Source organism: Sus scrofa, chromosome 2 (genome assembly GCF_054392235.1).
Source record: "Sus scrofa isolate SSC_HxYL_T2T_F1_AM1 chromosome 2, Sscrofa_HxYL_maternal_Yorkshire_Landrace_v2.0, whole genome shotgun sequence".
NCBI classification, from domain to species: Eukaryota; Metazoa; Chordata; class Mammalia; order Artiodactyla; family Suidae; genus Sus; species Sus scrofa.
The window spans coordinates 137,535,342-137,563,013 of record NC_139384.1 but is presented as its reverse complement, the minus strand read 5'-3'; the positions used below and the strand labels follow the sequence as shown (position 1 = coordinate 137,563,013).

At 38.6% G+C, this 27,672-nt stretch overlaps 2 protein-coding genes across 25 annotated transcripts in view; both read right to left on the bottom strand.

The window, feature by feature from the left end:
* The window catches only part of CSNK1G3 (casein kinase 1 gamma 3), a 112,783-nt gene extending 87,119 nt beyond the window's left edge, over positions 1-25,664 (bottom strand). For 17 of the 24 annotated variants that reach the window (XR_014838674.1, XR_014838675.1, XR_014838678.1 and 14 more), the window contains exon 1: positions 25,251-25,664. The gene's annotated coding sequence lies outside the window, so the exon portion shown is untranslated. Of the gene's footprint in view, positions 1-8,242; positions 8,271-8,945; positions 9,010-9,483; positions 10,502-10,804; positions 13,007-25,081; positions 25,108-25,250 lie in introns of those variants that run through there. The other 7 variants (XM_085014422.1, XM_085014423.1, XM_085014429.1 and 4 more) reach the window with 6 other exon arrangements.
* Positions 9,254-25,785, bottom strand: LOC146405716 (uncharacterized). The gene is made up of 4 exons (XM_085011730.1): positions 25,705-25,785; positions 25,325-25,570; positions 24,914-25,229; positions 9,254-9,527 (listed from the first exon to the last, which is right to left on the bottom strand). The coding sequence occupies exons 1-4, from the start codon at positions 25,783-25,785 to the stop codon at positions 9,382-9,384; spliced, it is 789 nt and encodes a 262-aa protein (XP_084867856.1). The 3' UTR covers positions 9,254-9,381.
* Positions 25,786-27,672: the final 1,887 nt, after the last annotated feature.

The window sequence follows — 27,672 nt, the reverse complement described above, 5'->3', positions numbered from 1 at the left end:
GAGGGGAAAAAAAATGGGGAGGCAGATTATTCAAAAAACTGCAGAAAATTTAAGAACAAGAACAAAAAATTAAAAAAAAAAAACAATTAGTTTCAGAGGCTTTTGAGAAGGACAATAATATATACACAAATTAAGATAATCTATATTACATGGGAAAATCAAAGACAAAGTAAGAGAACAATCTTATTCTGTGAGACAAAAATATTAAGAAACAAAAAATAAAGGAAAAGAGAAAGAAGAAATTCAATTAACTCCAACTTCCAACTAATAATAGAAATTATTATGACAGAGTAAATTAAGAAAAATAAATTTTTCCTGAGCTAAAGCAAAAAAAGGCCCAGAGTACTCAAGAACTACTCCAAGTTCTAAAAGCATAAACATTTAGAGTTAATTGATTTTCAGCGTTTAGAATCAATCTTATTCCCCTCCCCCAAAACAAGATAAATGTTATAGAAGAAAATAAAAACTTTTTCAGTCTTAACAGTGTTAAAGTAACACAATTCACAGATGCTCAGCTCTTAAGAGGAGTAGAAGAGGTAGAGCGAAGGGTAGGGCTATGAACATCTGCGCTTAACAGAGTCAAAAAGATAATGTAGGGGTTCCCGTCGTGGCGCAGTGGTTAACGAATCTGACTAGGAACCATAAGGTTGCGGGTTCGATCGCTGGCCTTGCTCAGTGGGTTAAGGATCCACCGTTGCCGTGAGCTGTGGTGTAGGTCGAAGTCTCAGCTCGGATCCCTCGTTGCTGTGGCTCTGGCGTAGGCCAGCGGCTGCAGCTCCGATTCAACCCCTAGCCTGGGAATCTCCATGTGCCGTGGGAGCGGCCCTAGAAAAGGCAAAAAGACAAAAAAAAAAAAGATAATGTAAAATTTGCTAGAACAAAAAACAGATGTTAAAATATAAGTGTCAAAGGTAAGCAACAGATGAAGTACACGTAATAACTGTGCAAAATGTAAAGGCAGAAAGGGAAGTGGGAGTATGTGAGCCAAACTCTCGTTCAGCAGTCAATTAAAAGATAATGCATCTGCAAAGATAATTTTACTTTTTCCGTTCTAATTTGGGTACCTTTTTTTTCTTTTTCTTGCCTAACTGCACTGGCTAGGACCCCCAGTATTAAGTGCTGAGAGTAGACATTTTTGTCTTATCCTTGATCCTAGAGGAAAAGTTTTCAATCTTTCCCCACTAAGTAAGACATGAGCTATAATCTTGTCACATGTGGTGTTTATTATGGTGATATACATTCCTCCTATACCTAATTTGTTGTTTTTCATAAAGAGATACTGAATTTTGTCAAATGCTTCTTACATACCTATTAAGACAATCATAAACTTTTATCCTTCATTATGTTAATGTCATGTATAATATTTATTGATTTGTCTAGGCTGAATCATTTTTGCAACACAGGGATAAATCCCACTTGATCATGGGGTATAATCTTTCAAATGTTCTGTTAAATTCACTTTACATATACCTTCCTCAAGGGAAAAAAAATAGTTTTTCTATTGAAAAATTCAAAAATTTCAAAGACATGGGGCAAGAGACAACTTCTACATCCTGCTGTATTATTTTAATATTTTACCATACATGGGCATTAATTAACTTAATAAAAATATCAATTCTACTATAAAAAAAGAGGTAACCTTCATCCTAAAATGACTAAAATATACTGTCAAAACTTCACATGAGTATGTCAAATAACTGAATAGTAAAGTGTTAAGTGCTTCTATAAATTAGCATTTTTGTTTTGACTTGCTTTACTTTGCTTTACATGATAATAGAATCCACCAGTTCACCAATACTGGAGACTAGTTGTAAAGTTCTTAACCTGAAATCCCTGAACCTCCTAAGTCTTTTCCTTTTTTTTTTTTTTCTTTTTTTGTCTTTTTGCCTTTTCTAGGGCCGCTCCCATGGCACATGGAGGTTCCCAGGCTAGGGGTTGAATCGGAGCTGCAGCCGCCAGCCTACACCAGAGCCACAGCAACACAGGATCTGAGCCACGTCTGCAACCTACAACGCCGGATCCTTAACCCACTGAGCAAGGCCAGGGATCAAACCGGCAACCTCCTGGTTCCTAGTCGGATTAGTTAACCATTGAGCCACGACAGGAACTCCCTCCTAAGTCTTTTCTTAAAAGAGAATCCAATAGACTGTCAAAAGATTACATGAAGCTAAAAAAGAAAAGAACCACTGAAAAGTATATGGTTATTTGCTCACTGAATTAATTTATATATATATTCTTAGAAACTATTTATCCGAAAATTAAACAGCTATACTTTATTTAAAAGCCAACCTTGTTATAGACAAGTACTAAGGGCAGTTTATAATACACACATATATATATACCAAAAGACTGAGAACGGTTTTAAGTAAGAAATCAGGAGAGAAGTAAAATAATGTTAAAGATAAAACTGTGTAATACCAACACACAAAAAATAGAATACCATACAGTTCAGTAGCCGTAAATAAATTAACTGTTCTGCTTTCTAGTACATAAGCAAAAATAGAAATATGAGTAGATAAGATTCACAGCGTCTATTAAAATTACACCAGTTGCTAAAAAGCCACAAAAATCCTAGTATTGTATTATACCTCCAGTTGCAGTCAACAGTAATAAGTGAAAATTTCTCTCAGAATTTTTAAATTCAAAAATTACAAGGGAGAGTTTCCGTTGTGGCTCAGTAGGATAAGAACCCGACTAGTATCCACGAGGATGTGAGTTTGACCCCTGACCTCGTTCAGTGGGTTAAAGGATCTGGTGTTGCCGTAAGCTGCGGCATACGTCACGAATGCAGCTCGGACCTGGCATTGCTGTGGCTGTGGTGCACGCTTGCATCTGCAGCTCCAGTTTGACCCCTAGCCTGGGAACCTCCATATGCCGCAGGTGAGGCCCTAAAAAGACAAAAAAAAATTACAAGGAAGAGAATGGAAAAACACAGCTTGAAACTTTTTTTTGGCTTTTTTATTTTAAATGATTTGTATTGTTTCCATTATAGCTGGTTTACAGTGTTCTCTCACTTTTCTACTGTACAGCAAGATGACCCACACATATATACATTCACACATACATATATACATTCACACATACATATATACATTCTTTTTCTCACTTTATCCTCCATCATGCTCCATCATAAGTGACTAGATACAGTTCCCAGTGCTATAATGCAGGATCTCGTTGCTTATCCATTCCAAAGGCAATAGTTTCCATCTATTAACCCCAAATTCCCAGTCCATCCCCCTCCCTCTCCTTCTCCCCCTTGGCAACCACAAGCCTGTTCTCCAAGTTCATGAGTTTGTTTTCTGTGGAAAGGTTCATTTGTGCCATATATCAGACTCCAGATGTAAGTAATATCATGTGGTATTTGTCTTTCTCTTTCTGACTTATTTCACTTAGTATGAGAGTCTCTAGTTCCATCCATGCAGCTTGAAACTTAAAACTTACATAACCATAATAATAAAAACTACTGAAAGAAGACAATTTCATAGAAATATGCCTGGCTGACAATTTCTTATAACACAAAGTAGTGATTTATATGGCTTAAGGATATAGTACTCTTTTGGCTTAAGTATATAGTACTCTTTTAACTGAAACCTTAAACATTATATAACTAAAAAGAATGGACGTGCACATAATGCACATAAAGTTTCACAAATATGCACAAATGGTAGAATATTAAAAATTGTTTAATTCTATCATAATTCTCAGCACACTGATTTACTTAAATATCTATATTAAAAAGACAGAATTTATTAAAAGGATACATTTTCAAATTATCCTCAAGAATAGATGAATAATCATTAGCTTTGCTTTCATACACAATTACAATTTTGATACAGTAATATTCACTAATAAAGATAAAAATGAGCTGCTAAATACAGAAACCATTAGACATAATCTGATTATATGAGTAGAAATGTAGGCCACAGGCATACTTCTAATTTCACGATCACTAATGAATCTTCAAAACATAAAGCATAGAAAATCAGATTCTCTAATCTGCACAGCCCAATAATTTAAACATTACAAAGCCAACTAACCTCCTTAGGTTGCAACTAGATAAAACAACTAGATAAGCAAAGTAATCTGAGAACATATGAGTATAGTATGTTTTACCTCCTAAGAAAAATCACCCAGAGCCAGCTACATCTTTCAAGGAAACATTAAAGAACAGTTCTGAATTTTTTAAAATAATTACTCGTACTCTACCTAGCTTCCAAAACATTGATGCAATCACTACATAATTTTTGCATATACCAATGATATTAAATATTAAAAAATGGAGTTCCCATGTGACACAGCAGAAATGAATCTGACTAGGAACCATGACATGGTGGGTTCAATCCCTGGCCTCACTCAGTGGGTTAAGGATCCGGTGTTGCCATGAGCCGTGGTGTACGTCACAGATGTGGCTCGGATCTGGCATTGCTGTGGCTGTGGTGTAGGCCATCAGCCTCAGCTCCAATTAGACCCAGCCCTAGCCTGGGAACCTCCATGTGCTGTGGGTGTGGCCCTGAAAAGACAAAAAAGAAAAAGAAAAGGCAAAAAAAAAATTAAAAATTTACATAGGTATCTTTCCATGTTCAGCACCTTAGTCAATGTCCTTTGCATATACAGAATCACAAGAAACAGAAATTTTACAATTAAATTTTTTTACAAGTTACTTGTCACAGCACTGATTTCTCACAGTTTTGTTACCTTAAGTGAAAAAGTCCCTATTTAGTATATGAAATGAGCCATTTCATTCAGTGTTTCAAATGCCTTATTCAGGCTCTATAAAAATTACAATACATGGCTCCAAGCTTCTCCAAAATTTAAATGAGTAAGGATATTTGTGATGTGATGGCGGTTACATCACATGCTTCTATTAGCAGCAAGTGTCCCAGTTACTGGTCCCTGGCATGAGCTCAACTGTGGTTGTCTATGAAAAGACTAAACACTTATTTTTACAAGCTAAATCACTAACTGTAACGTCAAAAATGGAGATCAATTTCTCTAATTACATACTAGTGAAACTTATTTTATCTCAAATGTTTAGTAACTATCATCTGCAATACTCCCCATTTTGAAAACTGATTTCAAAATACCCCTTGAATATTCCTATTAAGATCCAGAAAATTCTAGCCTTTAAAACTTGTTACCAGTTCTATTAGGGAGCAGTGTTCTCCAAACTGTGCATCATGACCCATCATTGCATGAATAAACCAATTTAATGGATCTCAAGCAGTAGTTTTTAAACAAAATAGTATCAAAAAATGAAAGAAAGAAAAAGGGGTGCACAAATGCAATAAGAATAGTTTTGTTCAATAAGATTTTGTTTGGTTCTTTACATGAATACATAGGTATCACTAAGTCACAATGTAAAACATACGTGTGTTAAGCTGTGCTAAATATATTTCTGTGAGTTGTGGTCCAAAGTATTTCTAAGTCTGAAAGCTATTTTACAATATATAATAGCAAAGGAGTAGCAAAATATACTATACTGAATCAGTTACAACTAAGTCAATTTTAAATGTGAAATTTTATTAAAATATAAACTTTCTTAATATACACAAATATTATTTAAAGTCTAACTAATTTTTTTCTAATTTTCTAATTATCCAGGTCTGACTGTTCTCTAGTAACTAGGATATAACTATTTCATCGGTCCTCAAGATGTCTTTTTACACCTCCTCATTTCAATTTCACATTTCTAATTTAAGAGTTAGGAGGGACTGTTTAATTGGAAAATGTCCAGCCCCTGAGGCACTTACTACATATACACCCAAAGAAGCATAGATCACCCTCATCTCCTATCATGATGGAAATCAAAAAACAAGCAGGCATCATAATAAATTTATACTGATAAAATATTCCCAACATCAATCTCTATGACCAGGTCATCTCACTATCTCTAAGCAGATACGTGAAGGCAAATCCCAAACACAGGAATGATATTATATTTAAATTCCAAGCCATCAAGGAAAATCATGTTCCATCTGGGGGCATTTACTTTCACTCAACAAATATTTACTAAGTATATACTGTGTACCAGGCAGAAAAATGAACCAGGAAACAATTTTCCCAGCAAAGGTCTCACCAAGGCTCTTAATGACTCTCCACTTTATGACTCCCTATTTTCTGTAGTGTATCAGTTAAAAAGGATATTCTCCTGAACCTCAGCAAAACCAAAAACAGTTGATATACAATAGCTATGTTTATTTTATTTTTTGCTTTTTTGGGGGTGGGGGGGCAGCACCCACAGCATATGGAGGTTCCCAGGCTTGGGGTCGAAGTGGAACTGTAGCCGCTGGCCTATGCCACAGCAACACCAGGTCCGAGCCACATCTGAGACCTACACCACCTAGTGTTGCTCACAGCAACACTAGGTCCTTAACTCACTAAGCAAATCTATGGATCAAACCCGCATCCTCATGGATCCTAGTCAAATTTGTTTCCAGTGAGCCACGACGGGAACTCCACAAGAGTTACGTTTTTAAAGTTGTTGCAAACACTGAAGCACTGTCCTAGAAAAAATACGTGGTTAGGTTCCTATAATCCCCTGGTCACATTTTCATCAACTGATCAATACATATACTTGTTTTATGTGTGTTTCTATTTAAAGACATCTTTTTTTAAAACATAGGTGACCCTTGAACAATGCAGGAGTTGAAGTGCCTAAACCTCGCAGCTGAAAATTCACATATCATTTACGAGTGGCCTTCCATATACGCTGTCCCTCCCTCACCTGATCCATGGTGCTCCATCTGCAGATTCAACAAGCTACACACTGCATAGTACTGAGGTATCATTACTAAAAAAATTCCAATATAAGTGGACTCATATGGTTCACACCCCTATTGTTCAAGGGTCAACTATACTGTTGAGTCATTAACACTGAACGCGCTGCCAACACCACAGTGATTCATGCCTAAACTACGCTTATCTAATGTTATTTTCTCCATAAAGCATGTCACAGCCTTTCTGAGTTTAGGAACGCTAGACAGCACTGTAGCACTACAACTGGGAGCAAATTTAAACAGTAAAATCACCCTGAAAACACAAAAATAGGCCTTAAAAAACAAATCAAGAAGGCAGAACAGCTAGTGTGACTTTAGCTGGGAACATGCCCCTCGGGTGACTCAAAATTTTTGCCACTCTACACGAGCACACGTCCTTTAATGAACGGCAAAGCACCACAGATATTCATTTGGGGGCTACAGATAAATTTTAGCAAGCAGACAAATCTGCAAGTAAGGAATCTGGGAATAATGAGGATCAATGCTAATTAATGAAGGAAATTTTTCTCTTTAAAGGTATTCCAGTACAATAAGTGAGTAAAACACAATAAAATTCAAATACCATCATTATGCAACTCCTAGTGAATTAATGGGACTAGGCAAGGATCATCAATTTTCACTAACATTACAAAAAGAAAACAACCCTTGATCTTTCTAATGGAAGAAAGAATGAAATGGAATCTGATCAAATCTCTACATCTCACAAGCAATTTACAGGAAAGACAGAGGACAATGCTTTTTTACTCCTTAATTTTAAGATAGTCCGTTTTTTAATCTGATGTCCTCAAGGGCAGGGATCATAATTCATTTGACTTTGTCTCCCTATTATCTATTATAATATATAACAAACGGCAGCCATTTGTTACAAGTTTGTTGAAGAAATGAGCAATGAATGAACAAATGAACTGTTCTTAGAAGTTTAAGAATGTTACTTTTGGAGATCCCTTGCGGCGTAGTGAGTTAAGGATCCAGCACTGTCACTGAAGCAGCTCAGGCCTCTGTGGTTCAGGTTTGATCCCTGGCCCAGCAACTTCCACATGCCACAGGTACGGCCAATAAATGAATAAACAAACAAACAAATAAATAATTACATGATCATCCCCTTTCCAAATAAAGGAGGAAAGCAAAAGCTATGGGTAGGCAGGCAATTTACAGCTCTGAGAGATATTACAAGCAAGTGGAATAACACCTCACAAACCAAAGGTCATTTAAACTTTTCAGGTTTCCAAAACATAGTTATGCATCAGAAGAAAAAAATTCACCAATGGAAGTCACAAAATTTATATTCTGTTCATTAAACAATAAGATCCCCTATATGCCAATTTAATTTCAATTTAATTCTAGTAAGTTTACACAAATCAAACTTAAAGTAGAAAATTTGAGGTGACTAATAAAAACAAGAGAGAACAGGAAGAAAACACCTCATATGCCCCAATAAGTTCATAGACATCTACGTATAACAATACCTTATAACTGATGTTCAGAAAAAGAGCCCTGAATCAGAAAGAAAAAAAACCTGATTAGGCTTAGAAAACACTGTAAAAAGCGTACTACCATGTAAAGTTTATCATTTTCAATACAAACAAATTTAAATTAGAAAATATTTTAGCACGAACTCAATTTTCTAATTTATCTAATAGGTCATTCCCTAATAATGCCAAATAAATGAGAAAGTAGTTGAGGAAAGTCAGTAGCTATTTCATGCATGCTTCTCCTAAGAACGTTACATTCTTTCCTCTTAACTACAGTGCTTACTTCCTAATTTATAAAAATATACAATGATAAACAACAATCTGCGTAAGGCAAAAGCCACAGATTTTAACCATTCAATGGATAAAGAAGATATGGTACATTTATATAATGGAATATTACTCAGCCATTAAAAAGCATGAAATAATGTCATTTGCAGCAATATGGATAGACCTAGAGATGATCATACCAACTGAAGTAAATCAGATAGAAAAAGACAAATATCATATGACCTATATGTGGAATCTAATAAAAAGTGATACAAAAGAAATTATTTGCAAAATAGAAACAGACTCACAGATTTCAAAATCAAATTTATGGTTACCAAAAGGGCAACGTGAGGGGGAGGGATAAATGAGGAGTTTGGGATTAATATATACATACTACCATATATAAAATAGATAACTAAAAAGTACCTACTGTATAGCACAGGGAGCTATACTTAACATTCTGTTATAACCTGTATGGGAAAAGAATCTGAGAAAGAATGGATATACATCTAGGTGATTTGCTGTATACCTGACACTAACAACATTGCAAGTATAATTCAATAAAATTTTTAAAAAATAAAAAGTCATTCAAGGGTACTAGCATTTCAAAAATTCAATTATGAAGCTAATACTTTCAACTCTCATCACAGAAAGGACTTAATAGCATAACTGACAGTAAATCATAAATGACCTAGTTGACAACTACAAAACTGTGGAATGAAACATCAACAGGTGACAGAAACAAGCCGAAAGTATAACCACTTAACCAAAGGATTTCCCTCTGCCCAGTTCAAACCAAAAGAATCTATCCCCAAAGTAAATGCTGCAGCCTGAAGGTAGAGACACATAATTGATCCAAAGGTACCTTAGTCCCCAGTATGAGCAAAAGGGTTAAGTCCTAGTTTTTCTTGCATTATCTTAGCAAGAAAGAATAGTTCCAAAGCATACTGAAAATCGTATTCACTCACTGGAAAGTCAGGCTCGCCTAAATCACACTCTCTGTCCGACAGACCTACAGCAATAAAAACGTCATGTTCAGAATTAATGTTACTGTCAAAATAGTCTGTTGTACAATCAAACTGACAAATTACTAAAAAATAATTCAATGGAGCCAATTTAAATTTTTGTATGGCTTATTACTGGAACACTTCTACATTACTGGTGGGAATGCAAAATTATATAGCTGCTCTGGAAAACAGCTTCCTATAAAGTTAAACATACACTTGACATATGACTTAACAATTCCACTAGAAATTTACCCAACAGAAATGAAAACTCAGATTCACAAAAAGAAACAACAAACAAATAAAAAACTGCACACAAAGTCTTGTGGTAACTTTATTCACAATCACAGAAACCTGAAATAGTACTTCAAGTGGTGAGTGCACAAACACGCTTAGGAGCATCCATAAGATGGAATATTGCTCAGCAACAAAAAGAAACTACTGATACACACTACAACATGGATGAATCTCAAATACATTCCGCAACATAGAAGAAGACGGATTCAAAAAGCTACATACCACATGATTCAATTTTTATGATACCTAGCAAAGTTATAGGAATAGAGCAGTGCTTGCTAGGGGCTACAAGTAGGAGAAGGGGTTGACAACAAAGGGGCAGCATAAGGAGAGTTCCCTTCATGGCTCAGCATTTAACGAACCTGACTAGAATCCATGAGGATGCAGGTTCAATACCTGGCCTCACTCAGTGGGTTAAAGATCCGGCATTGCCAAGAGCTATGGTGTAGGTTGCAGACTCGGCTTGGATCCCACGTTGCTGTGGCTATGGCACAGACCAGCAGCTGTAGCTCCAATGGGACCCCTAGACAGGGAACTTCCATATGCCGAGGGTGAGGCCCTAAAAAAGAAAGGGGATGGGGGGAAGGGGCAGCATGAGACAATATTTGATGATGACGAAATTGTTTTGAATTTCTATTGTGAGGGAGACTCGATTCTGCTGTGTGAAAATTTTAAAAAGATAGAACTGGAGTTCCCTTCGTGGCGCAGTGGTTAACGAATCCGACTAGGAACCATGAGGTTGCGGGTTCGATCCCTGCCCTTGCTCAGTGGGTCAAGGTTCCGGCGTTGCCGTGAGCTGTGGTGTAGGTCGCAGACGCGGCTCGGATCCTGCGTTGCTGTGGCTCTGGCGTAGGCTGGCAGCTACAGCTCCGATTTGACCCCTAGCCTGGGAACCTCCATATGCCGCGGGAGCGGCCCAAGAAATGGCAAAAAGACAAAAAAAAAAAAAAAAAAAAAAAAAAAAAAAAAAAAAATAAAAAGATAGAACTTTATCAAACACATAAAAAAGTCTTACAACAAAATAATTAACTGAAATGCTCAAAAAAAACAGAATATTTCCTTTAATTAAATTTTCTGACTTGTTCATGAAATACATTTAATTTCAACTTGTCACTAAAAAAATGCATTATCTTTCTATAATGCCTTTCTCTACATTTATGCTTGAGTCAATAAGCCAGAGGCTTATGTGTATTATTTTATTTAAATTAGGCCCAATTTATTTGTTTGAAATTTGTCTCATATAACTGCGATGATGCAAACTAAATTGGTTTGGGATGAGCACGGTGCCTCAGGAGGCATTTAATCAAGGTTACCCATGTTAAAAATTCTCCCTGATAAAAAAGATGAAAATGATTAATCTATTCACTCAACAAATAAGTGATCATTAGAGGCCTATTATATACCAAACACAGGAAATACAAATGGCAAATAAGACCATCACAGTCCCTGACATCACACAGCTTAACCAAACAATAATATGAGCCATAATCTGCCCCTACAAGAGAATTACAGTGCTTTCAGAGCACAAAGCAAGTGCACATAAGCTAACAATGCAAGGTCTAAATCTCCCATTAGGATCTATACCTTAAAGTGCCTGGTATCTGGGTAAACACAAAAACACATGCTTATCACCTCACTGCCCCTCACTATTTAAGGATGGAAAGAAAGCAAAGATCATATACACAGGACACTGTCCCTACACAAAGAGTGCAATGATCACTCCTCTATAGGCAAGTTCTCTTTAGGAAACTATTGCAATATGCAGATTTACTTCTCTCACTTTTTCGGTCATCATTTTTCTGATACAGAATTCAGTAAGTACGAACTGCTCTTTGCTGAGGAATATTACTTTCACGAGGTGAGGGGTGGGGTGCGGAGAGGCAGGTAAATAATAAAGAAGAGAAAAGAAAAAACAAAAACAAAAACAGACAGGATAAGGGAGAAAGAAGCCAGAGAGGTAGAAAGGCTTTTGCAGTGAACTCTTTAAAAACAAATTAAGGAAGTTTAAAGAAACTAAAATAGAGGCACTGCAACCGCACCCCTCCTTCTTTCGGTTATGAGAAAGGAAGCCAAGATATGTAAAAAGAGGGCTGTCTGCAGGTGCTTTGACATGAAGTTACAATGTACAGAGGTAAAATTATATAACCCCCCAGGACTAGAGAGAGTGTGATGAATACTCAGCTATGCCAAAGTTACTCGAAACATTTTCCATCTCAAGCATCCTAATCACACCACGTTTCTGGGACCACTGTGAACCCCATTAGACCAGGGTTATGGGGTGTCAAAGACTCAGTGTCAAAAAAAAAACCAGAAAAGCTTTCAACAGCTACTGAAGAAATAAACACAAATTAAAATAAAGTGCCTCTTGGTGTAAACATATTTACAAGAGTAAAAAGCAAAAGAAATTTATAGGCATCTTACTCAAACTCCATCACAGAGGAGTAAAATGCTGTGTAACTTCTATCAAGAAATAAATGGCAAAAGCAAATTAATGCAATTCCGCAGTTCCTTTTCCAGAGTTCTTGTAAGTAAACAAGTTTGGAATTCAGAATTTTAGAGCATTTCTGACAGGTGATATAGTGTGAACACCAGGGGTTTTTTTTGTTTTTTGTTTTTTGTTTTTGTTTTGTTTTTGTCTTTTTAGGGCACACCCGCAGTATATGGAGGTTCCCAAGAAGCTAGAGGTCGAATCAGAGCTGCAGCTGCCAGCCTACACCACAGCCACAGCCACACAGGATCTGACCCACACCAAACTCACAGCAACGCTGGATCCTTAACCCACTGAGCAATGCCAGGGATTGAACGTGGGTCCTCATGGATGCTGGTCAGATTTGTTTTCGCTGAGCCACAACGGGAACTCCTATACCATATAGTTTATACATTTATATTTATTTTATAACAACCATAGAGAAAGCTAGAATGGGACAGAGGAGTCTAAGACAACACCCTGTGATTAAACACTATTTCTGTGGTGAAACCTACAAATAAATGAAATAAAGACACACTGTTCACAACATGTTTTATGAAGGAAATCACTTTGTGCCAAATACACAAGAAAAAAACTTTTGGTTTTCAGAGCATTTTGGATGTCAGAATTGCTGATAAGGAATTATGGTCCTATGGAATAGTACCATTATCCCCTTACAAATTATATATGCAAAATGTAACTGGTAACCTCTTCATTGTGTGCTGCTTTTGTTGTGGTATTCTGATAAACTCAAAATAATTCTAAAAGCCTTCCATAGGTTCACACATAATATGTCCTCTACGAGTATATACCCTTAAATTTCTCTACCAGAAACTCTACCAGGGTAGTTTACAGAAAGCTAATCCTTGAAATTTATAAAAGAAATGCTAAATCCAATTTTGCCACCAAGCAAAAAAAAATGCTCATGAAATGGAATTTAGTATATTGAACTCATCTTAAAATCACTTGCTCTCATTTAAAATGTGTCACAAGAAAAATGCTGTAACGACTAAGCGTGTTCCTGACCTAGGAAGTATTGGCAAATGAGTCACCTTGGACCCTGAATAGCCATAAATGACAAGACACAATAACCATAAATCCCTGTTATCATAGTATATTCATATGTATGCATTTACTGAGTCTATACAATTCAAACAATATAATATATACACAATACACTATAAGTGAAGTACCAAACTATTTCAACTGAGGGGAGAAACAGAGACAATTCCTCATCAACAATACTAAAAAAGAATGGTAAAAGTCCAGTTATACTAAATAACCATTAAGGCCCCTTCCATCCTTACGTTTCATGAAAAATACAACTCAATGATATTGTAATTAAGAGAAATAGAAGATAAAACTAATCAAATTTCAATGAGCAACTTATACTAACTTTAAAGATATGACTGCTTTTATCACTTACATTTCTTAGGAAGTAAGTGAACTGGTGGTATCTTAACTGGTGCCTTAATTTATTCTTGATAAGCTTCCCTTTAACAAATCTTCCAAACTTCACAACTCCTTTAATTTTGGTGCTACAGTTTTAAAAAGCTGCTAATGAACAATAAGTATAGTGGCCTCACTAAGGATTCTGAGTATGAAACTATGAAGAGACTTCACTTCATTAACCTGGTCCTCTTACACATATTTTCTATGCATTTCTGGTCTTATTTACATATCCCCATCCCCAATTAAAAAGAGAAGCTGAGGGAGTTCCTGCTGTAGCGCAGCAGGTAATAATCCAGCATTGGTTTGCTCCCCACCTGGAAACTTCCATTTACCATTGGTGCAGCCAGAAAAAGAAAAAGAGAGAAAGGAAGGAAAAAAAAAAAAAAACTTGAGGAATTCCCCTGTGGCAAAGCAGGTTAAGAAAGAAGACGGCAGTGTTTTCACTGCAGTGGCTTGGGTCTCTGCTGCAGCACCGGTTTGATCCAGGCTGGGAACTTCCACATGCCTTGGGCGCAGCCAACAACAAAAAAGGGGGGAAGGGGCTTGAAAGTAAAAGGGAGTACTTTTTTCAACAAGAACTAAGAGATGTGTACAAAGAGAAACAGAAATCAGTCATTTTCGACCTTGAGGCACACTGGAATCACCTGTAGAAATCCTAATATCAATCAACGCTCTGGTTCAAACACAAATGAGCATGGGCAGAATCACAGTATCTGTCATTTTTTAAACCTCCCCAGAAAATGTTAATGAGAAGCTGGGGCTGAGAACCACGGAGACAAGCTGCCTTCTCCACAAACCCTTGTCTCTCATCTACTGGTAGGTGTTAGCACACCCAGTCCTACGGCCAGGACTGAAAGCACTGTCTTTAAAATTGTCCAATTTGTCTTCTCTCATTTACTCTCTCACAGAGAAAAATTTACCAACTTTCAGTTGGAAGATTTTTTTAAAGGGGATATAGTAACATTTATTTTATTTGATGTTTTCATTCCCAATGCTCAGGATTTCATTCTTCCAGGCGGTTTTCAGAAAACAACCTTCATTAGTATTTAGATTAATAGCATACAGTAAACACACAACACACATTCCAGTTGTCAATATTCAACGAATTATCAGAAAATACTCAAAAGAACAGGTTTAAAGAGTGGATTACATCTGACATTTTAACTACAAATATTTTCAGAACCTCAAATATATAAAGAAATATTAGCCACGATATGTCCTGAGTCTTACGATAGAAAAAGAACTCAGTAAACACTCTACCATTTTTTAAAATAAAAACTGGCATTACAAGATTCTACATCTTCAAGATTTACTCTTTGGGGGGAGGGGAGTCATAATGTTTTCAGAACCCTGGAATAAAAGGAGAAAATAAAATGTTTTATACAAATATGCATCTACAAATATCAGGATGCGGGGGTTATGTGCTTTGGGGTTGTTTTTTTGGGGCCACACCTGCATCATATGGAAGTTCCCAAGCTAGGGGTGGAATCAGAGCTGCAGCTGCCAGCCTACACCACAGCAACACCAAATCCGAGTTACATCTGGGACCTATGCCACAGCCTGCTGCAACACCAGCGAGTTACATCTGGGACCTATGCCACAGCCTGCTGCAACACCAGATTCTTAACCTCAGTGATTGAGGCCAGGGATCGAAGTGAATCCTCGTGAATACCAGTCAGGTTCTTAACCCACTGGGCCACATGGGACCTCAGGGTTTTTGTTTTTTTTTTTTTTTCAATGTCACCAACAACTGATACCTACTAGTTTCACCTCCAAAACAATACAAGGCTATTTTTGCATGTCAAATTAGGATTTTATTAAAAGACCTTACAGCCATATATTTGCACACTATAAGATTAGTGGAACATTAGGAATTTTTTTCTCCTCTTTCCCTACAACATTACCTACTACATCTGCCTACTATTTCACAGTACTGTTTTTTTGCTTTGTTTTGTTTTTACTTTTTAGAGCTCCACCTGTGGCATATGGAGGTTCCCAGGCTAGGGGTCAAATCAGAGCTGCAGGTGCCAGCCTACACCACAGCCACAGCAACTTGCGATATGAGCCATGCCTGCAATCTCTACCCACAGCTCAGGGCAATAACCAATCCCCAACCCACTGAGGGAGGCCAGGGATCAAATCCATATCCTCATGGATACTAGTTGGATTTGTTTCCAATGAGCCATAATGGGAAGTCCCCAGGGTTTTTTTTTTTTCCCAATGTCACCAACAACTGATACCTACTAGTTTCACCTCCAACACAATACAAAGCTATTTTTGCATGACAAATTAGGGTTTTTATTAAAAGGCCTTACAGCCATGTATTTGCACACCATAAGACTAGTAGAACTTAGGAATTTTTTTCTCTTCTCTCCCTATAACATTACCTACTACATTTGCCTAGTATTTTAAAGCATTCACTGCTAGAATATAAATAAGTATCTCACTTAAATAAAAAATAAACATGACACAGACTAGCCATAAGGGAAAAAACATTTTCACTTCCCTTTTCACTAAAAGAAACTCTGACTATACCTCTGACTCCAATATATCATACTCTGATACTCTACCAAGTATACCACCGGAGGTTACAACCAAAGAAATTTAAAAAAAGATAATAAAATATTTACAAAATATCATGAAGTCAACTACTGTTATAAAATAAACTTGTATTCAGGAGTTGCTGTAGCGGCTCAGCGGTTAACGAATCCGACTAGGAACCATGAGGTTTCAGGTTCGATCCCTGGCCTCGCTCAGTGGGTTAAGGATCCAAGAAATGGCAAAAAGACAAAATAAATAAATAAATACACACACACACACACACACACACACACACACGTATTGAAAGGTATCATATGGCCAAGTGCAACCTAAAATTTTTTTTTTATTATTATTATTATTATTTTTGTCTGTTTGCCTTTTCTGGAGCCGCTCCCTTGGGAGCGGCATATGGAGGTTCCCAGGCTAGGGGTCGAATTGGAGTTATAGCCGCCAGCCTATGCCACAGCCTCAGCAATGTGGGATCCGAGCCACGTCTGCAACCTACACCGCAGCTCATGGCAAGGCTGGATCCTTAACTCACTGAGCAAGGCCAGGGATCGAACCTGAAACCTCATGGTTCCTAGTCGGATTCGTTAACCACTGAGCCACGACAGGAACTCCCCCCACAACCTAAAATTTTAAGATGAATAATTTTAGCAAGCCCAATTTAAAAAATAAATACTATTACAAAGTATCAGTGCATTCAAGGCACACTATTCAAAGTAATAAAAAATAGTTTTGCAGTGCAGCAGGTTAAGGATCTGGCATTGTCATTGCTGTGGCGTGGGTTCGATCCCTGGCCCAGGAACTTCTGCATGTCAAGGGCTCAACAGAAAAAAAGAAAAAAGAAAAAAATGTACAGTTCAATGAAAGCAGAATTATATGTTAATCTAGGTTGGCAGAAAACATCCTATCCCAGGATTTTATTTTCTTCCCTCAAAAAAGAAAATTACTATTTTTTTCCAATGGTAAAAATAATGCATAATCACAGATGAAAATCCGAACAATACAGAGAAGCATGAAGTGTAAAAATAAAAATCATTCTATTTATAAATAATTATCATTAATGCAAATATCATTCCAGAAAATGGATGATTTATTCTGTATATTTACAACTGTAACAAATACAAGAATTACAACTAATTCTGTATATTAACTCTGTATTTATACATACCTGTATCTCCATATATATCTCCATATATATATATACACACACACATACACATACAAAAACTCTTTTACGTATACTGAAAACAAATCTTTAAGAAAACAACTTTCTTGAAAATAAAAGTACATAAATTATTCCAAGCACTCATTCTGCTTCTGCATTTTCATTTCAGCAAGTCCAACCTGAAGGTTAGTGTGTATATGTGTGGTGTGTTTATATATATGTGCTTTGTTGTCAACTCCTTGAAAAGATTAAAAGATTTGTCTGCTGGTTTTACTTAAACACACATACACAAAGACAGAGACCAACTCTGGCTACAATTTTCCAAACCCTGACAGCACAAATATCTGCATTAAAAGCAGTTGGCTAAATGGCTTCACGTAACTAACCCACAGTCCTGAGCAAAACTGCCAAGTAGACATATCTTTTCATGGCCTCCCACCTTTTGATCAGAAAGAGCACCACACTATCAGTGAGGCTAGGAGAGTTCCACCAACCAGGTCTGTAATTTAAGTACGTCACTCAACCTTCCCATGATTCAGTTCAATTCTAAAAGTCTGTGATTCTGGCCACCTCTCCCCCGCCTCCCCACTCTGCCATTTTTTTTCTTTTTTCTGCACTCAAGATATGTATCCTCCTATCTCGCTGGGATTCCCCTGATTCAAAATAAACCATTTCTCTGACTAACAAATTCCCATTTCCTCAATGTACTTATTCTCCTCCAGGTGTGACAAAGAAATCTGATGAGATAAAGATGTGGGCGAGTACTGTCGAGGAAAGAGGGCAGCGACCCAGAAAAAAATTTAAATAAGTTAACAGGTACAAAATTTTAATTTACAGTTAAAATAGTTTTATGAGTTCCACAAAAAAAGTATAATCTTACAACTTAGATAACTGATTTTATTGAGTCAAAGTTAGTCAATAAGAAAACGAGCAGCCTTCTCAGCTCCTAAAATATTCATACATGAGCATATTTAAGATAGTAATATAGAAGCAGCTTTCTAATCTTTCAAATATTACCTTTGCACAACACTTTAAAGTTCAAAGTGCCTTTATATGCATTATGTATATTCACGCATGAAAATAAATGATGTGGTGGCCGCTAGTGATTGTCTAACATCTATGTCCACTGTATTATTCCTTCCCACAATTTTTTTTTTTTTTTAAGAATATCCTCCCTCCACAACGTAACTCCAGGAAATGTGACCCCAACTGCAGAGGATATATCCTTATTAGTAGAAAAGAACCATTATCACCCTGTTCCCCTAGTCATAAGTGGTTTGGAAATGTACGTGACCTAATTCTGGTCAATAAAACATGAAGGGCAAGTATGCCAGCAGGCTTGGGCCAAAGATGTCCTGGTCAGGGCAAATCTAGATGTGATCTTGCTACTAGACTAAAGATGAATTCTACACAGAGAGGAAAGCAGAGCCAAGCAAATTACACAGAGGCTAACCAATACTCTAAAAAAAAGAGCTCTTCTTCCATCTTTCAGTGTTTCATTTCAGGAGCTGTTTGCATTTCAGGCACTGTAATGTGGCGACACCAAGATAAAAAGTATACCCCATCTACCTTTCCTTCTCCAAACTAGACCTCCTTCGGGTACACCTAATGGTTTTCCTTTCCAACTAGCCTGAACTAGGCAAGAAAGGCAAGCTGCAGACTGTTGGACCAACACGCTTTGCACGAAGCTCGAGTGTTCCTGGTACACATCAAGGGTATGGCATTTCCTCTTCCAAAGGACAACTTCCTCCACCAATTCACTCCCACAGTTTCTACTCAGGTTGAGGAGATGGTATATTTATAAGAAGGCTGCTCTCCAACCCTGGGATGCTATGTCAAAGCTGAAAAGTAACATATAACATCAGCAAAGAGACTCTATCAGGAAATATGTTAGAATCACAGACTGATCATCTGACTTGATAATTAAACGATGCTCCCTAAAATATGAATGACTACAGGTTCAGGAATACCAGTATTTCTTTCTTTTTAAAAAAGAGGATGCTGTTAAATAAACCTCTGTGAGAGAGTATAAACCAGGTGATGTTTTAGAAGTAGATACCCCCTTTAACAAATTATGATGAACCAACAGTTCCTAAGTTAGTTAAAAAGAGGAATCATAAAAAACTACATGCCTTAAACATTTTAATGCAACTAAAACATAAAAATGTACATTCACAAGACAGTCTCTGAGTGCAGGGCCTGAGTCTATGAACTGTAATTCTATTTTATCTTTCTTGCAAAAACCATACCCATAGTACATCACCTGTGATTTCCTGTTTCTGTTTCTTCAACATGGAAAGACTTAAAACACTTAAAAGCAATTTTACTAAAGAATCTTTTTAAATTTTTAGGGTTTTTCCCCCTAATCATTTAAAGTTATTTCACCCATACCTATTTCAACTATAATTGATTTTAGCTACTCACCTGTTTTCAAAGTAACCACTGGTTCTCATATAAACACCTTTCGGCCTTCACAGTTCACTGAATACTGTTTCATTAAACTATGTAATTACAACATCAAGTACAACTAACTACCATTAACAATTTGTTGGGTACAAATACGAATGATTTTTGGTAAATATATAATAACCGGTGGGAATAAAAGTTCAAAAACAAACTAGCGGTTAGTCTACTGTCATTTAAACTTGGCAGGGGCATCAAGCAGTCAATAAAGAGTAAATCTTAAAGCTTTTGAGTGGATTAAGGACAGGTGAGTTCACAGTCTCCTGTCAATAGGCTATCCTCAAGTCTTCACTTATTCTGTGCACCAATCAACCCTCTAACAACTCACATCTCTCAGCAACTTCTTAATGTAAGAGAAGATTTACACAGTGCCTACTATATGCCATGCATCGCATCTTGGCATTTTATGCGCATTTTCTCAGTATTGATGAAGAGCACCAATGGCAGATGAACTCTCTCTCCTTCCTGCCTTTTTTTTTTTCAAATATAGCTATTCAGCTAAGGAAAGGAGTTCAACACAGAGTCTGCTAACATGTAACAAATTTGAATACAACTAAAAGTCTGACATTACCTTCCTAAATAAAAAAGCATTAGAAATTTGTGTTTAAGAAAAAAGAGTATCTATCATAAGATTTTACCCAATTACAGTAAAAGCCATACATCAAAGTAGATGTGATTTAGTCATGTGGACCTAACTCAGCTATAGATTTTCATTAAATTATAACTATGTGATACATGATTAGTAAAGAAAATGACCAAAATTTGTGTCTTATCTGGTACATAAACACTTCATGTTCACTGTTAAGAATTCATTCTCAAGGAGTTCCCACTGTGGCACAGCAGAAACGAATGCAACTGGGAACCATGATGCTGCGAGTTCGATCCCTGGCCTCACTCAGTGGGTTAAGGATCCGGTACTGCCCTGAGCTGTGGTGTAGGTCGCAGATGCGGCTCAGATCCTGCATTGCTGTGGCTGTGGCGTAGGCCGGCAGCTGTAGCTCTGATTGGATCCCTATCCTATGGAACCTCCATGTGCCGCCAGTGTGGCCCTAAAAAAAAAAAAAATTCTTTCTCAGAACTGAAATGACAGGCAGAGAGTGGAAGGAGAGAATATAATCAGTCACTTAATACAGTTTAAGAGCAAATCACTACATACCTTCCTTAGGTCCCATAATAGGAGGAAACCCAAATATTTATTGTTCCTAAATCTCGGCTTTGAGAAGGAAGCTGGAAAAAAACATGGCTAACAGCAGTCTCCACTATGTCTATAAACTTATCCGGCCCTACATATCTGTCTCATTCCACATTTTCTGAGTAGTTCAGAGGCTCTCCAAAGTGACTTCACATTAACAGACAATACACACTTGATTTCTACACATTAATGATCCTGAGAATGGTTCTTTGCTACAGATCAGCACAAAAGTGATACTCCAAGGTAGCTTACGGTTCTAAGGCTAGAACAGTATCATCTCCTCCTAGAGGTTCTCTACAATTACAGATCTTACAGATACCCCAAAACCACCATTTCCAAAGAAATTACCTCTTGGAGAACCAATACCCAAACACATATTAACCACACCAATCAATACTACTAAGTGCCAACTCCGTAAGAAAAGACAAAGATTAATGTGACGTCAGAAAAATACATTTAAATATGCACTCTGATTTCCAAAGTATCTTTTTTTCTTTTTTTTTTTGGTCTTTTGCCTTTTTAGGGCCGCGCTGGCAGCATATGGTTTTTTGGGGGGGTTTTTTGTCTTTTGTCTTTATAGGCCACACCCACGGCATATGGAGGTTCCCAGGCTAGGGGTCTAATCAGAGCTGTTGCTGCCGGCCTAAACCACAGCCACAACAATGCCAGATCCAAGCCGCATCTGCGCCCTACACCACAGCTCATGGCAACGCCAGATCCTTAACCCACTGAGCAGCAAGGCCAGGGATTGAACCCACAACCTCATGGTTCCTAGTTGGATTCCTTTCCACTGCGCCACGACAGGAACTCCAAGGTATATATCTTAAACAGGTTGCTTATATTCTAGAAGATTCTGTTTCCTACTGTCAAAAGCAAGAGTTATACCACCTAACTCATTGAGTTGTCCTAACAGTATCATTTATGGTCCGTAGGCAAAGCAGACACTTAATCAACTATAACAAAGTATGATTTTTATTGGAAGGTTCAAGATCCAAATTTAGTTATAACAAGCCCTTACTGAATTCTAAGAAACAACAGTAAAAAGCTACCGAACAATCTTCCCTGTAACAGGACTACATGATGACACATGTAGTACACATGTTGTAAGGGTGATATTTCTCTAAAGACTCGTTTGATAATGATTAAGTTCTGGGTTAATTTTTTTTTTTTTTAGGTTCACCAATACATAAGAGGAATAAAGACCTTATACAGAGTTATCTGGAACTATGGAAGTTTCTCATGTTGTCATCTTACTGTTACAGTCAATTTTCTTCCCATGTAGATACCTCACATTTCACTTTATCCATAGCAAATTTCACCTCAAAATGTATTAACAATAATATCACTATCCAGAGACCTGTATTTTGTAATTTAATATTACAGTATTCCCTCTATTTAGTTTGATACATCCTTTTGGGAAGCCCTTGGAAACTACTAAACAATCACTTGTTCTTTTCTGAAAAAATCTGCATCAATAAATACATGAGAATGATGGTCTATTCCCAGCATGGAGGGGATTACAGAGAGGACTTAGAGAAGAAAATGGAAAGCTTCCCATTTCCTCTCGAATCACGTGTTTATAGTCTAGATTTATTTCACATAAAACCAATTACAACGCCACACACTCACATCCAAATGCAAACAAAAAAATACGATAAGCCCCATATGAACTGTTTTAGATTATAAACTCTTCTGTTTTCCTCTATTAGCATGCATGATAACAAATTCACTATTGTGTTATAATTTTTTCCTTTAAACTTACTAGCCTTATTTGACTACCTACTCCCTATCGGCACACAATAAATACACTTGGACGTGCATACCTCAAACTGACATTTTTAAATACAAGGCATTCTAGACATCCGTGGACATTCTCCACCGAATTTTACAGCTTTATCTCCCACAAATACCTTCAGGCACAGCAGCCTTACATCCAGCCTAACAAGCCTCATCACACCCAACCAACATGCCTGTGCTCACGCTGTTCCCTTCACCTACAGAACTAACTCCCACACAGCCAGAGCGATGTTGACCATTAAAATATTTTAAGGCCCAAATGGCGTATTACAGCTCTAAACTCAATCATAATTCCTCAGTCAAAAATTAGTATCTCTCTCTCTCACACACACATACACACACACCATGTTTCCATGCATCTCTAATAAATCCCACAGGAGTCCTGTGTTGCAATTATTTCTGTGCAAGACTGCTTCTCCCTTCAAGGTAGCTCCTGGGTCTTATTCCTCTTCATGTTTCTACCCACTCTTCTTTCCTTAACACGTACTATAAGTTTCTTGCGTAAAGGTTCAGGTTGAACTAAACCACTCCTTTGTTCTAATGCTACTACTTTTCTTTAAAGGAATAAATGATTTTCATATGTTGAAGATTGTGTCAACAATTAATGTTGCAAATTTACTTATGAAAATGTCAATAATTACATAATGCATCAATTTTTAAGCTGATGAATGGCAGAAGAGGTCAATGAGCACAATAAATCATCAGTAAAAATAATCCTTTTCCAAGATTTCCCCAAGTCTTACATGTATCAACATTAAAATTAACCTTTCTGTCCCCCATTCTAATAAGAATTACTTATACCTGAGGCATATCCAGAAATGCAAGCTCCCTGAAGGCACAAGTGTCTATACACTCTGCTGGGAACCTATGCCAAAGCCATGCAATTTATTATACACCTTTCTTCCAATGCCCATAAATACAATTTTCATCCTTTGTGGAATTATAAAGGCTAATGTATATAAAATACGCAGATAATTTATCTCAGCTCCGAATACAATTGGAGCACAGTTTGGGAGTAATTATATAATACACTAAGCACATCTCTCTCCAACCCCCTCCCCCAAAAAACATATTAAGAATGTCACAAAAGAAACCTGATTTTTGGTGGGAAATGTTTTCTGAAACTGGCCTCGCATCTTATAACTTTTGTGATATTTTTCTTTCACAATCTGTTTCTTTATAGGGAAAACAAATATCCTTTACTAATTCGATATTTTTAATTTTAAAAAGTCTTCCAACTTAGATACAGTTTAACCTCTTTTACTATCTGTGGGCAAGTGCCATTCCTATTACAAGAAGTAGTTGCAAACGTACAAGAAATAAGTATTGACTTATTTTAACTTATTAAAAATCAGGAGGTGTTTAATTTTCCAATTAAAGTCAATGTTCTAAAAACCAAAGGTTAGAAAGGGGTCACTTGCTGACCAGCCTTGGTACTCATTACGACAGAGTTAAAACTAATTCGCACAGTGTAGCAACAGTAGCCATCTCCCACACAGACTCTCTCTCCCACCCATTAACTTTTCCTCCTTCCTTGGGAGAATTGGAATGATCGTAACAGAGGCCTAACCACCCCCATCCCAGGAGCAAACACACATTTCCATCACTACCCCACAAAAAAGAAAAGTGGGGGCTGTGGACTAAGCCAACGCTTCTCTGTGCCACTTCCCCCTGCAAGTGGGATAAACAAACAAATGAGCACCCTAACAGTAACAATCGGAGTAATTTGGTTTCCCCGACTAATGCCTCGGTTAAGTTTTGAGCTAAGTCAAAAGCTCTATCAAATAGGTAAATCCCTGCCCCCCCGTAAAACAAACACCCCATCGGGAAGTTTCCCCCTGAAACGAATGCGGCCCCCGACACCTCCTTCCAGCCGACCGATGGCTCCCTCCCTGCTGCCTAAAATCCCCACTCCAAAGGTAATTGTCTGGACACTATTGAGGAGCCCCGGGGGCTGCGCTCCCGACCTCCAGACCCTCCCCCAAAAGCCTCAGCCTTTTCCAAGCTCGCCCACCTCCCCCCTGTCCCCACTCCCGCCGCACCACTCGGGCAACTTCTGCAGCCAGCCCGTCCGGCCGCCCTCGGCCCCCTCCCTGCCCAGCAAGCCCTCTGCGCCCTCGCCCCCCAGCTGAGGCCCCCTCCCGCCCGCGCCTCGGCGCCGCCTGCCCAGGTCCTCGCCCACCCCTGCCCGAGGCCCCGGCCGGCGGCGCCGCCCCCGCCGCACCCCACCCCACCCCGCCCGGGACCCCAGTCCGCCCAGCCCCACCCGGGCAGGAGGGAGCCACGATCACGCCGAGGCGGCCGCCGGGCCGGGGCCGCCCGCCCGGTCCCTAACGCGGCGGGGGCTTTACCTCAGAGGCGCGGCCGCGAGCAGCGGGGTCTGTCCCGGGCGCGGGCGGAGCCCCCCGGTCCGTCAGTCAGCGGCGATGGGGGCAGCGGCGGCGGCACATCGCACCCGCCGGCGGCCAGAGGAGGAAAGCGAGCCACGCAGGGAGGGAGCGAGGGAGGCAGGGGGGAAGGAACAAGCGAGGGAGGGAACGCAGCTCGGCTCGCACTCGGTTCCCGCACTACTGCCGGTGCGTCCTACCGCCGCCTCTGGCCGGAGAGTCGCCGCCTGGGCCGCTGCTGTAGCCACTGATGCAGCCGGGAATGAATGCACAGCGGCGCCTCGCTTATCCGGAGGTCAAACATCCTTTTGCCTCAGGCATCCGGATCGGCGCCGGACCCGGAAGTGAACGCTTGGGAAAAAAATTAAAAAGGAAAGCAAGCGTCTCTCCACCAGCAGCGGCCCTAAAAGCTGCCCGCATCAGCGAAAAGAGCCGAGTAGAGCCGAAGGTTACACCGACTTGCTCCTATTGGTCGGCTCGCCGACCGGAAGAAACACATTGCGCTCATTGGCTGGCAAGGCCTAGAAGGCCAAGCCACGCCCCCCTCCCCACCTCCGCACGAGCCTTTCGTGTAGGGGGCTTGTGGAGTAGTCGTGGATACGCGTTTGTTTTACTGGGTGAGGCCTTGCGGGTAGAAGCTTGGCGAGGTCTCTGGAGAAAATTGGAAGAAAAAGCTCGCATGGTTTATATGAGCTATGAAAAGTTCCCCGCTGCTCCAATGAGCGGAGAACCTAAGGGCGCCATTGTGCCAAGTCAGGGTGCTGAGGTTTTCCATTGTGTGCCCAGCACAGCCCTCCAGGTGCCAAAGAATTTTAGGGCCTGGCTTGATGAAGCGACATCCCTGGATTGACATTTTCCCTGCTTTTTTATGTCTCAGTGGTATATAAGTGATTCAGCTGCCTGTAAACAGAAATTGAAATAGAAATTGTGGCTCACGTTTGCATTCTATTTGCTTTCTATAGAGAACATTGTGATCTTAGGCAATCCTCTATCTTTATAGTAAGGTGGAACTTACTGTCTCAATTTTTCTAATGAACCTCCTGAAGTTTCTAGATGCGAGACACCACTCAAGACATCAAGTTGTAAAACACAAACTGGAACAAATGTTTTCTGACTCCACTCTCTAGTTGCTGATTTACATTCTTTCTCTTCTGGTTATCTGGGATGAAGATATGTTACAGTGGAAGACGTCAATTGAAATCTATCCACCATGAAGGCATTGTAGAGGACTCGAACTATAATTTTTTTAAATTGTTGAATAAATGGTTTTCAAGAGTCAGAAATTAAGGCGTGCATGAAGAAAAATCACGACCTCGTGCTATGCTAAAAATTTATCAAAAGTTTTGATATGTTGATACACTCACTGTATCAAAAAAGTCCTCTCCCTCTCTCTCAATTTCTCCCTCTCACACGCTAAAAACCCAAAAGGCTCCAGTGAAATGAATGCACTTTAAAATAATTGAGATTTCATCTTGTTCGCCCTTTCTACCTTAGCCAGATGGGTGTGATAAGGTCAGTGTGTATCTTCAGAAGGGTAGTTAGTATGAAGAGATGCCGTTTTTGTTTACATAGTACAACACTGCCTTTTTTTTTGCCTCAAGCTTTCTCAAACTGGAGGTTATGAAGTGGCTGATATCACCAGTCTTAGAGGAGTAGTGGTATTAAGAGCACTCATGTGTTTATGACACTATGGTTAGAGACTCAAAAGCAACTAAGATTTATGCGTGCCCAGACTTGGGAATAATTTGGCTAATAAATACTACATCTCAACATTTCTGATATATCCCAAAACTCAATACTAGACAAGAAACAAAGTTAACCCTGCCTCTCTACATGGAGAAGAAACGCCATAGAGGGAACTCCAAGTGTTGTCATCAACAAACAAGCCATGTTACATTCTCTGCCTCAAAAAACTCAATTTAGATCAAGAACATCTCCACTGACTCCTCAAAGTTCAGATAAATGTTTAAGAATACAGGTATATAAATAGATCATCAAATCACATTTTTTTTTCTTTTTAGGGCCACATCTGTGGCATATGGAAGTTCATAGGCTAGGGGTCAAGTCAGAACTGCAGCTGCTGGCCTACACCACAGCCACAGCAACACTGGATCTGAGCTGCCTCTGTGACCTACACCTCAGCTCATGGCAATGCCAGATCCTTAACCCACCAAGTGAGGCCAGGGATCAAACTGGTACTCTCATAGATGCTAGTCATGTTTGTAACCCACTGAGCCACAAAGGAAACTCCCATCAAATCACATTTTTAAATTATATATGGATAAGAATAAATGTTTATGTTTTCAAACCCTTCAATGAAGATATTTTTTTAATTAAAATTTGACCTAGAAACTCCTATAAATTAAAATTGTCAGGTAACCTTGGT

Excerpts from the sequence above, each read along its gene's own strand:
- LOC146405716 (XM_085011730.1), bottom strand. The coding sequence starts at position 25,785 with ATGTGTTTCTTCCGGTCGGCGAGCCGACCAATAGGAGCAAGTCGGTGT. Across the intron at positions 25,571-25,704 it reads ACTCGGCTCTTTTCGCTGAT|CGAGGCGCCGCTGTGCATTC; the intron begins GCGGGCAGCTTT and ends CCTCCGGATAAG. Across the intron at positions 9,528-24,913 it reads GGAGTGGGGACAGGGGGGAG|GTCTGTCGGACAGAGAGTGT; the intron begins GTGGGCGAGCTT and ends TTATTGCTGTAG.